This window comes from Orycteropus afer, unplaced genomic scaffold (assembly GCF_000298275.1).
Source record: "Orycteropus afer afer isolate SDZICR_OR568_19922 unplaced genomic scaffold, OryAfe1.0 scaffold00347, whole genome shotgun sequence".
In the NCBI taxonomy this organism is placed as follows: domain Eukaryota; kingdom Metazoa; phylum Chordata; class Mammalia; order Tubulidentata; family Orycteropodidae; genus Orycteropus; species Orycteropus afer.
Genome location: NW_006921934.1, coordinates 1,297,573 through 1,309,896, shown reverse-complemented (window position 1 = coordinate 1,309,896; position 12,324 = coordinate 1,297,573). Strand labels below are relative to the sequence as shown.

Here is a 12,324-nt window from a genome sequence, read left to right as displayed (position 1 = left end):
GTCTATTCTAATTCAAAAAAATCAAATGAAAGCGTCATTGATTGACTGATCTCTTGTTTTATGTATATAGCATCATTTCTTGTGAAGTTGGGTTTTATAAGGGCTTGGATTTGCCCCTAAAAGATGAGCATTAGTGATGTCAACTTAAAACTGTCTAGGGGAAAGAAAAAGAAAAAAAGCTGTTTTCTTCCTGTTGCAGTTCCTTTTTTCTAGAATGACTCGAATGATAAGGCCAGAGTGAAGAATAAAGCAATTCTTTTCAAGTCTAAAAGAATAAAGTTCAGTTTATGGCCATGCTCAACTCTCCACTACTTTATAGGTTCCTACACCCAGATTTCTAAGCTATTTCAGGCTAAAGCCAAGTCTTAATGTGAACAGAGGTGGTTGGTGCAGAAATTGTATTAACCTTAGAATCTGTCTGACAGCTTTTACACTTGCACACACAGGCATTAGAGGATGTGTGCGTGTGACATGAATTCTTGTACTTCATGCCATTCCCAGTTTCTCTTTTATTAGTAGAAATTCAGCATGACCTCCCTAGGCCTCACAGGGTAGGGACTTGAGCCAGAAAGTGATGCTAGGAAAGAGAGGTAATTTGATGGTACCATTTTGTATTTTTCCTCCATTTTCCACAATTTTTTTTTTTTTATTGTGAGTTGTAAGAATGACTAAAAGAAATCTATAGTGCCTCTTCTTTCTGAAATAACTGAAAGTACAATGATAACCTTACTAGCAGCAATTGAATGAAAAGCTTGCAATTATAACACAAGAAGACCCTGACTGTGCAGAATAAAACCCATGATAATTACATCTGTCATATTTGTACTTAGTCCTCATTAAATTTCAGGGAAATCATCCAGTAGTAAATAATATGCAATCTTTGCTTTTAAATCAGAGGTCATGAAAGTAAATGGGAATTCTGTTTTCCCGCATAGGGTGTGTGAGAGAGAAGCCCATCAGCTACATTTAAAAACTCAATCCGGCTATTATAGAAGACACCAGACTGAGGAATATCATTAACATGACAGTTTGCTCAAACACAACATACAAGCTTTATTACCAGGAATAATTCTGAAATTCCTAATGACACTTAACAATAAGCTTAAGTCATCATTCTGCTGTTTATTAAGGAAGGTAAAAAATGGCTTAAAGTTTTAATCAAAAATGTGTTTAACTAATTTAAACGGGACAAGAGGTGCCCTGGTGGTATAGTGGTTAAGCACTTATCTGCTAACCAAAAGGTTGACTGTTTGAACTCACCAGCCACTCCGCAGGAGAAAGACGTAGTAGTCTGCTTCTGTAAAGACTACAGCCTGGGAAACCATATAGGGCAGTTCTACTTTGTCCTGTAGAGTGGCTGTGGGTTGGAACTGGACTTGACGGCAGCAGGTTTGCTTTAAAATTGGGACTTTACTAATCTGAAAAAGATGATACATTGGCTATCCTGATAATCATAAGAAGTTGTCCAAATAGGAAACCAATTCTTTCATTCTCAGAAAATATTTATACTTAAACATATATATGTGTATAATTAGGGTTTGCCTTCACTATTTTACTTAAACAAATTTCAACCCATAAAAATAAAATATGAAAAATTTTAAGCCATTAAACCATTCCCAGTTTCTCTTTTATTAGTAGAAATGCAGCGTGACCTCCCTCAAGAAGTTGATAGTCTATCAAGTTGATAGTCAGTCTCTTTCTCATTAATTCCTAAAGTTATAATTTCCCCAAAATTCTTGTATTAAGACTTGGTTTCTGGAAATGTCACTGGAAAACTGAGGCCTGGTATCTCCTTGCTTTCAAGAAAATGTTCTGTGAATTTGATTTAAATGTTAGAAAAGGCAGATGTAAGGGTGGGTAGAGAGAAATACAAATGCATATTCACTCAGTGTGTAAGATTTTAGAATAAGTATGACACCCTGTCCTCCTCCACCCCTCCTACAATGGTTGGCCCAGATCTCACCTGAGACTGTGGTGTGAGTCAGAGCTCACGGTGGCCAGTGGCTTGTTTGAGAGCAGAATCTGCTTCATTTCACCACCACTACCACCAGACAACTCCTCATTAATGAGCTGTTCTTGAGCTGTTCAAAGCCTCAGAATATTGCTCTTAATGGTCTTAACTTGCTGAATCCTTATTTATGAAATTAGCTTTGTGTAGAATATTGGGGTGATTATAGTTACTTTCTTTATGCAGATTAGCACTCCTAAAGATAAAACCAATCACTTCATTCTTATTTAACAATTGTCTTTTTATAGCTGAAGACAAATCACTGGGTTTTTTTTTCAACTATTTATATTTACAAATACATAGGAACAAGTGTTCCTCATATTCTATTTCCTTTGGTGTCTTTTTGAGAATCAGTCTACCACATAGATAATAGATTGAACAGAAGCAAATGGTTTTCCTTTTTTTGAAATGAAAATTTAAAAAAAGTCATGCAAATGCAACCACTGCCATAGAGTCAGATCCGACTCATAGTGACCCGTCCTTGGTTTCCAAGGCAGTATCACTACAGAAGAAGATTGCCCAACCTTCCTTCCAAGGAGTGGCTGGTGGGTTTGAACCACCAGCCTTCTAGTTAGCAGTCAAATGCCTTAAGCACTACTAGCTAATTATTCTTGGGTCATGATGCCCTTTGATCTTCATTTTACATGAAATCACAAAGCAATGAATAACATTTGATTCTCTGTGATACCAACTTCTCTGCCTGGGCAGTGTTACTGCAGAAAACTTCCATTATGGGTGAAAATGTTTAACAATGGCACTACTTTCCCTCTTCAAATGTCCCGGCCACTTAGTGCTAACTAGAAAACATAAACTCTCTGCTTATAGAAGTAAAGTCCTTTAATCTCATAGTTCAGAAGTGAAGAATATAGAACGTGTTCTAACATGCCTACCTAACAGCATGACTTTTAAATTAATAAATTTACAGGTTTTCACTGGTGATATCAGTATAACTGACAAAAACCTAAGATATATACATACACATATATGCATATATGAGTCTGCACCTAGAGGTGCCTATAGAATTCCAGAGTTAAAAGGGCTCTTAGCATATCATCCAACCTCCCTCACCCCCACTGCCAACCAGCATTTCACAGATATTAAGACTGAGACCCAAGAGATTCATTGACTTTCCACTGTCCTGCTGTATGTATGAACATAACATTGCTACAAATAAAAAATATACTACAAGGAAATAATGAGAGAGAAAGTAGGGAAGACTAAGGACAAGGGTCAGAGGAAACTGGAACAGACCTGCTATCCCACTTGACTGCGAACTGAAAGATTGGCAATTCAAGTCCACCTAGAGATGCCTTGGAAGAAAGGTCTGGAGATCTACTTCTAAAAATATCAGCCACTGACAACCCTATGGAGTACATTTCTACTCTGAGCCACATGGGGTCGCCATGAGTTAGAATCAACTAGATGACAACAGATTGCTTTAGGCAAGAGAGATGAGGACACATATACCATGCTGTGATTGTCAGTCATACCCCTTCATGGGAAAAAAAATAGTGGTAATGGAAACTTACTTGATTTCCTCTAAATACACTTTTCTTTCCTTAGAAGTCTTAAATTTAATAAAACTTCTGTTCATTTAGTTCAATATTTGCTTTCCTTTTATTCACTTAAAGACTGCATAAAACCACGATAAGGCTTTCTGTTGCCTTATATTTGCTACAAGCAAAAAGTGCTTCTGCCCATAATTATTTTCTGTAAAACAGAATGTGCCGGGAATTAAATAATTGTAATTGTCTTTTGAACTATTATTAAACTCGCGATGCATCTCACTTCTGTGTCATTCTTAAAATACTTACCACATTCTAAATAGTGGTTCTATGACAGTAGCTGAGCAGTAGAGAAAGGCCAAGGGTGCAAAGTCCCAAGTTCCTAGAATTGAGTGTGTGCAAATATTCCTTATTGTAGCATCTTCTCACAACATGCCTGATTTTCTGTTTCTGTCTTGAGTATTTGAAGTGATGGGTTTAAGCAAGTGAAAATACCATGACAGTCAAGACCTTTCATAAAGTTGCCTTATTTATCCTCTTGAAACTCTGTCCATATTTTTACTTTTAATCACATCTTATCTCATTTTGAAAGCAACTAAATAAGCTAGTTTGCACATCCTCACAATTTTAAAATGTGTTGCTCTCTAAAGTGCTTTTGGCAAAAACAAAACCATATACATACACCACACACATTTGGAAAGGAGGTGGGGGTTTTAATTTTTATGCATAACTATTTTCAGAGAATAGGCAAGGGTCTCAGTAAATAACTGTCACCCCCAACAAGTGCATATTTTAAAAAATCAAAACTCCTTATTTCTACTAAGCGTTCTTCTACTGAAACATTTTAATTGGGGCTTTCAGTGAGAGTAACATAATTTTACCTGTATTGTGTGTGTTGTGGTGAATTTCAAAATGAGGTCCAGTTTTAATTACGAATCACTAAATTAGATGCATGAAGGCTTTTTTCTTGCTCCTCCCTCCCCACTCCCTGCCAGCTAGCATCATATTGTTGCTCTGTTAGAATAACTTACATCTGTTCTTTTATGCTCTTTCCCTCTTTTATAGTGTACATAATTATAAGGTACATTCGGTGCATTCTTTTATGCTGACAGCCATCATCGCGGAAAGTATTGATAGGCTGCGCACAGATTCTCGAGATTACTATTAAAGATAACATGCCTCACATTGATTCTTCTTCAAACATAGATGCAAGGCAGTGTTTTAAGGTGACATGGAAAAGTACAACTGGAGTCCTTCATGTGCCAGTTCAGAATTATGTATGGTTGAAACTTTCCCATTTTTCCCTGTATTGAGAAATGCATTCAAATCATTATCCTTAAATACAGAGTATTTACAATCTTTTAAGTAAAACCTGATATCAAAAGAGTACATTCTAACAATTGAATGTGAAAAAATAAAGGACTACATAAGGCTTATGAATAAGTACAGTCTTGCAGGAAGGGGAGATTCTACATGTGTTTGCTTCCACCAACATTGATATCTTCTGGAGCTGGTTCCTGTGGTCTCTTTTGGGGTGTGTTGGGAGATGTTTAGTAATTTGGGAATTACAGCAGTGAAGATGTCTTAGCTGACACCGAGCCTCATGTCTTTCTGTTCTCTTCAGAATGACCAAGCCTTACGATTTAGGGGACAGAAATGTACCCTATCCATCTGTACCTCTCAGCCTTGTGCTTTAATCCTATTAGCTTCGCAAGGCTTTGTTTCTCAGATTTCTTTTCTTCTGTTTAGTCAGTCTTTGAATTAAATGTTATAATTAAGGTCTTTAAAGCCAAACTTCCCCTACTGAGGCTAGCAGGATGCATTTGGACAAATCAGCTTAGCCATACACACCACAACTGCATTCTTTTTTGTTTGTTTTTAGTCTCCTGTTTGGCATGGTAGAAACAGAATAAGAAATTAGCAACTTGCAGGCCAGGACATATCGCCTGTGAAGTATGGGCACTCACAGTGCAGAATCTGCCCAAAGACTCAGCTCTAGCAAGCCTGCTTTTGGGGGTAAACACAAACAAGCTCTCATGGTAGATGAGTTAACTCTTTCTGGGCAGCAGGATGCCAGTTGTTAATTAATTCTTTCAGGACATTGAAGAGTTTATCCATGGTGCATGGATGAATGGTACCCTTCCTCTCTGGTAAGAGCTTAAGATTAACCTCTGCCAGCCCAGTGCCAGTGCATATTACAAATGGACTCATTGTTCTGAACACCATGTACAGCCTGTGGTGGAAATGAAGGTCATTCACGTTGGGAACACTAGCTGAATTGCTCTGAAATCATTTGCATACTTGTAAACATTTCCTGCACAGGGGGCCTAGAAAGCTCCAGTTGAGCCTGTTCTGCCCTCCTTCCCCTTGTCTCCACCACCCTGCCGGAGGGTCAGGATGGCCAAGCATGCATGGTCTTAATGTTAGTAAATTAATTTATTGGCATCTGGTTTATATGGGCTGCTGACCTTCACTTCTGTTGATGTTGTTCTTACAACCTCAATTTTCATGTAAGAAAAGCATTTCAGATGTGATAGCCCAGGTTCAGGGCATAGAAGTTGCGGTACTCTGCTGTCTGATATGAGTGCACGTTGGAATCAAGGAAGGGTAATAAAAAAAAAGAAATCTGAAGTTGTTTTTTTTTTTCTTTTTTCCCTTATTTCTGTCCCTGGTTAGTACAAATGGTTAACACACTTGGCTGCTAACCAAAAGGTTGGTAGGTTCAAGTCTACCCAAAAGCACCTCAGAAGAAAGTCCTGGTGATCTACTTCCAGAAAAGCAGCCATTGAAAACCCTGTGGAGCACAGTTTTCCTGTGATATACATGGGGTCACCATAAGTCAGGTCAACTCAGTGGCAACTGGTGATGGTGATGGTGTTAAGATGGTATTCAGTGCAGATACGCCTTCTTCAGTTCCCCCTTCACCTGTGTTTTACATCTTTAAACTAATCTTTGTTACTATAATCTTCTTTACAGATGGATCATGATCCTAGGAATCCTGCATATATTGCAACCCAAGGACCACTTCCTGCTACTGTGGCTGATTTTTGGCAGGTGAATTTTATTAATTAATTTTTTTTCCTGAAAATAAGATATTAATAAATCGATCATGAATAATACTTTAGATTCTGTTAAGTCAATTCAAACTTGTTTGCAGGTGTTCATCAACTGGTACTTGGCTTCAGAATTTTATTAGTCCTTTAATTTTTTTAGAATTAAACTTTTTCAAAACTTAAATATGTCTAGGATATAAAGATTCCCTTTAAAAAAATCAGTATTTTAAAAATTCTTACTTTTGTCAGCCACTTCAGTTTTGTTTTACAAAATATAAGGGAATAGAATTATTTGAATTATTGTATTTTATTCAAATGTGTTTCTTATCTATTCTGTTTTATTTTATGAAGATTAAAAATGGTGCTCAAATTATAGTTCATCTTCTTTGTACATTATCTATAATGCATTTTAAAGCCCATGATGGTCTCTTTTCATTCAACACACCCTTAGATCACCAAGACTAAAGCTCAAAGACTGGGAACTGATGTTAACATTAGCTAATAAGAGCAAAATCTGGAGGGCAAATGGGTTTTCCTTTCTCCTCACTTTTCCCTCCTCAATCATTAATCTCATTACAAAGCCAAATATGAGAATGTATTTGGAAAAGAGAGCCATGGGATATCCATACAAACACACATTTATTCATTCATCAACAATAATAAAACATCTCTTATGTATTGCTTATGCCAAGTGTCCCCAGAATCTGGCACAGATAAAAGCTCTGTAAGGACAAAGATATGAAAAAGGACTTGCCATTCAATGTAGTAACAACCATGGAATGAAGTGCCTTTTATGTCTAGTAGCACAAGTAATCAAGCTTTAGGAGCATGCTAATTTATAACTATTGAGCCATTTCAGATTAGTAGTAGTGATTCTGTTTTCTAATTTAGTAGTTCATAAGAGTCAAAAATAAATTTGTTGGCTAAAGGTCACTGAGGTCACTTGTATTCCACACATTTTATATTTTTTATAGCCTCTAATTCCCTTTCCCAACTTTCCCATCAACCATCTTCTAACTCTTTCCATCTAAAAGAAGGAATGTATACCTTTCCTTTGCCCTGGGGAGTAGTCTTTGCAGGGTTTTTCTGCAAAGTCGGGATTTACTGAAGCCCTACTAAGCATCTTTTGCATTACAGCATATTAATACTCATTGTAACATTAGAGGTAGGTATAAATGTCGTATAAATGAAGCAGTTATCTGAGAGATTGAATAATTTGCCCAAATCATCAAGATAGGGAACTAACATCTGAAACATATCTGTATTATCCCAGACTGTTTCCATTTACCTCTGTCTTGTTGTTGTTGTTGTTGTTATGTGCCGTCAAGTCAAACCCGACTCATAGCGACCCCTCCTTGGGTTTCCGAGGCAGTATCACTACAGAAGTAGGATTGCCCAACCTTCCTTCTGAGGAGTGGCTGGTGGGTTTGAACCACCAGCCGTCTGGTTAGCACGCAAGTATCTTAGCCACTACGCTACCAGAGCTCCACCTCTGTCTTAACACTATTAAAAAAACAAAATCAAACTGAATTCTTGCATTATGTTGTTCAAACTTGTAAGTATGACGTAGAACCATTTAGCTTTGGCATTAGAATGGTTTTGAGGACCATGTAATCCAACCACCCATGAGATGCTCAAGTTTCCTCCATCCACAATGAGACCATCCACCCCAAGTGCATAGACCTCTGGTCACCAAGAGCTCAGCAACCTGGGGTCCATATCATTGTTGGACAACTTTTTTGTGTTAGAAAGTTTTCCTTACATTATGTAAAACTCTCCTAAAAGCATAAAGACTGTTCTGCCCTTAAGAATTATAATTGAAAAATTCAGAGAATCCAAGACTCATGTTCAGTCCAGTACTCCTGCTATACCATGCTTGTGTCAGATTTCTTATTCTTAGGCAAAAGGGGGGAGCTCTGGTGGCACAGCACCCAAGGCATTTGACTGCTAACTGGAAGGCTGCCGGTTCAAACCCTCTAGCCCTTCAGAAGGAGGAAGATTGGGGAATCTACTTCTGTAGAGATACTGCCTTGGAAAACCAAGGAGGGGTTGCTATGAGTCCAATCAACTTGATGGCAGTGAGTTTGGTTTGGTTTAGGCAAAGGGGACAAAGAATATTCTGAATTTTACAGTGAGATAAGGAATAACTACAGAATTCTAATATCACTGCAGAACTTTTATTCTACCTTATATTCCTTTATCCAAAACTGAATATATTCATGTATGACATTTAGTGATACCCACTATCATTGTTGTTAGTTGCCATTGAATCGATTCTGACTCATGGTGACCCCAGGTGTGCAGAGTAGAACTTCTCCATAGCATTTGCCAGGCTTTGACCTATCAAAAGCAGATCTTCAGGCCTGTCTTTTGAGGTAAACCTGAGTGGGTTCAAACCACCAACCTTTTGCCTAATAGTAAAGCATTTAACCATTTATGCCATCCAGGAACTCCAGGGCCTCCCATACTATTTCATCTTTGCCAGATTTAGGTGTCAATCACCCACCCATCAAGAAAACCATTAGTTCATGTATGCAAAGCACCTCTTTTCAACAGAATCACAACTTCTTGAGGACAAGTTTACACTTGGCAACAAAAACAATTACTCACATTCATTGACCTCTTAGTGTGTACCAGGTACTGTGTCAAAAGCTTTTACTTGCTTTGACATATAATCTTCACAACCACTGAGGTTTAGAGAGGCTAATAATTTGCCCATATTCACATGGCCAATAAATAGGAGAGCTGAAATATTTTTTATTGTTCACTACAAGTAGTTGCAGTTGTTTAAATTAATTCATTTTATCGTATCTGTGATCCAGAGATAGGGGCATTGGTGGTTCAGTGGTAGGATTTCATCTTCCACGTGGGAGATTCAGGTTCAGTTCTCAACCAGTGCACCTCATATGCAGTCACCACCCATCTGTCAGTTGAGGTTTGTATGTTGCTATGATGCTGAACAGGTTTCAACAGAGCTTCTAGAATAAGAAGAAAGGCCTAGCTATCTACTGCTGAAAATCAGCCAGTGAACCTCACACAGTGAATCCAGTGTGATTGTTGGATCACAGTGGACTAATCACATAATCACAACTGATGATGAGAAAGGCTGAGGACCAGGCAAAGTTTCATTCCATTGAGCATGGGATTGCTATGGGTCGGGGCCAACTCAGCAGCTAACAACAACAATAAATTTTTTGGCCTAAATTTTATTTATTTTGCTGCTGTTGTTGAGAATATACTCAGCAAAATCTACACCAATTCAACACTTTCTGCACATATAATGCTATGAGTTGGAATCAACTCGATGGCAGTGGGTTTGGTTTGAGTATAGAGAGCTCTTAAAAAAGCATAATACTAGTTAAGCTAAACTATCACTCAGTTTTAAAATGACTTCAGGGGCTATTTTTGATTTAAGATTAAAGATTATCTCAAGTAATAGTTTTAGGGGTTCATGTACCCTCCATTGCTCCAGAAAGTCTAGAGTCCATGAAAATTTGAAATTCCATTTTATTTTTCCCCCTTTTGATCAAGATTCATCTATGACTCTTCCTCTACAACAATAAATTTTAACTAAGGGATTTAACACATATTTCAGAAAATATCAAAGTATCTTCCTTTCAGTAAGAGTGCTGATCTTATACTTGTTCTCTGGATCAATAAGGCTCCTTTCTGGGAGTGGTTAACAGGTGTTTCTTCTCTGCCATTGATGAACAAATCCATGTAAGAAAGGGTGATTGTGAAGTAGGGCTAATAAGAAAGGTAGCAACATAAAAGATGCCTCAGAAGAAAATAGACCTTTATATGGCTCGTTTTAATAACAACTGGCCACTGCAAAAGTCCAGAGAGAGAGGACACAGGGCAGGTAGGGTTGAAAACAAGGGAAGAGTATGAATAGTAAAGACAGTTCCAAGTTCTTCAGCAAGAAAAACAGAAAGCCCCATCACTTCTAGACATGAAGGAGAACTAGATAGAACAGGGGTTAAGACAGCTCCTCTAGTTTTTACATAGTTATGGAACATTTAGATCCACTCTGGCCCTCAAGGGTTTGGCCCTCAACAGTGCTAGTCCCCTCCCCTCTTCAAAGCAATTTGACTGTGAGGGTAGAACTGTGCTATATAAGTTTTTCAGAAGTAGATCACCAAACCTTTCTTCTGATCTGCCTTTGAATGGATTTGAACCTTGAATCTTTTGGTTAATAGCCAAGCCTATCAACTGTTTACACCATCCAAGGATTCCCCCATCACTTTCTCTCCCCAGTACTCCTGCTTCCTCCTGTCTCAGACTCAGTCCCAAACACAAAGTAGCTAAACTCATTCTCATTATTGACTTTTCAAATGGATTCTTTTCTTCAGGAAACCATTTATTACCTAGTGATCAGAACTCTTTCTATAAGGACACCTTATGCATTTAAAGAATTATATTTCCAAACATTTGATTTACATAAAAAATTTCTAGAAGTAAATATTATAGTGGAAGATATACATCTAATTCCTTGTCTATGAGTGTCCAGTAAACCATGCAAGCATATATGAGTGCAAATGTGTAGCAGTCTAATCAGATTAAAAGTGTAAGGACAATGTTTATGGAGACAAGAAATCTCTGCAGGGTGTGGACTAGAGAGCCAAGGATTTGTTTTAGGTAGTAGGGGTAAGGGCCTGGTTATAGAGTAATTCAGCACAGATCCTTGGCATTCTTATCACCACACTCTCATCTTCCTCCAATAACAGCATCACTAATCATGGCACTCTTTCTAGTTGGACCCATACTTGCTTGGCCTTATACTCTGGCTCCATACCCTATACCAACTTGTTGTTGTTAGGTGCCTTAAAGTTGATTTTAACTCATATCAACCACATATGACAGAGTAGAACTGCCCCATAGGGTTTTCTAAGTAGCCAATATCAACTGTGAAGGGAGTTGGCTATATGCCATCCCATCTTTCCTATTTTTAGAATGAGCTGGTAGAATGATGTCCTCTTTTCCCAGTGGCAGCTTCCATGCGTTATGAAACTCTGAGTGTGTCTGGAAGATACATAACACTAGTATCTAAACTAAAATTCTAGGCAACATGTTCTGCCAAGTTTAGATGCATAATAAATGTTTATGAATACAACATATAAACCCAGGGTATTTAAACTCAGCACTGTCCTATCACTGGAACATAGAAATGTCTTCTTAGCTCTAAGAATTGGGACATCAGCATAATAACTGGAATAGTCACCATTCCCTAATCCACTTAGGTGTGGCTAAGCCAAGATGAAGACTCTTGAATTGCAAGCCTTACTAGAAATTCTGACCTACCCTTTTTGACAAATAAGCTAATTTCAAGATAAAATCAGATACTAAGTACTTCTCCTAGCTAGCCAAATGTGGCATAAACCCCAAGGGAGAGGAGTGAAGTGCTTGATTAAATGGCCAATCAGCATGAATTCAGTTGGTGCCCAATTAATGTTAACTCTTATCGCTCTTATTAACATTGACTAAGAAAATAGGCCAGCTATCAATTTCTATTTTCCATTTTCGGGAAGTATTATGCTATGAAGTCTTAAGAGCTGGGAAATATGTTCACTCCCTTCCAACACTGATAAGGAGTTCTGGTGGCATAGTGGGTAAAACATTTGGATGCTAACCAGGTTGGCAGTTCAATCACATCAGCTGTTCCATGGGAGAGAGATCAGGTAATCTAACTCTGTAAAAATATAAGCCTTGGAAACCTAGTGGGGGTCACTGTGAGTCAGAATTGACTCAGGGGCAGTGA

At 38.0% G+C, this 12,324-nt stretch overlaps 1 protein-coding gene across 1 annotated transcript in view; it reads left to right on the top strand.

Annotated features, from left to right (window-relative positions):
* Positions 1 to 12,324, top strand: part of PTPRN2 (protein tyrosine phosphatase receptor type N2) — a 1,483,255-nt gene that overhangs the window by 1,395,901 nt on the left and 75,030 nt on the right. Inside the window, exon 20 of the mRNA XM_007952571.1 lies at positions 6,490 to 6,567. Within this exon, the coding sequence (XP_007950762.1) occupies positions 6,490 to 6,567 (78 nt within the window). The remainder of the gene's footprint in view (positions 1 to 6,489; positions 6,568 to 12,324) is intronic.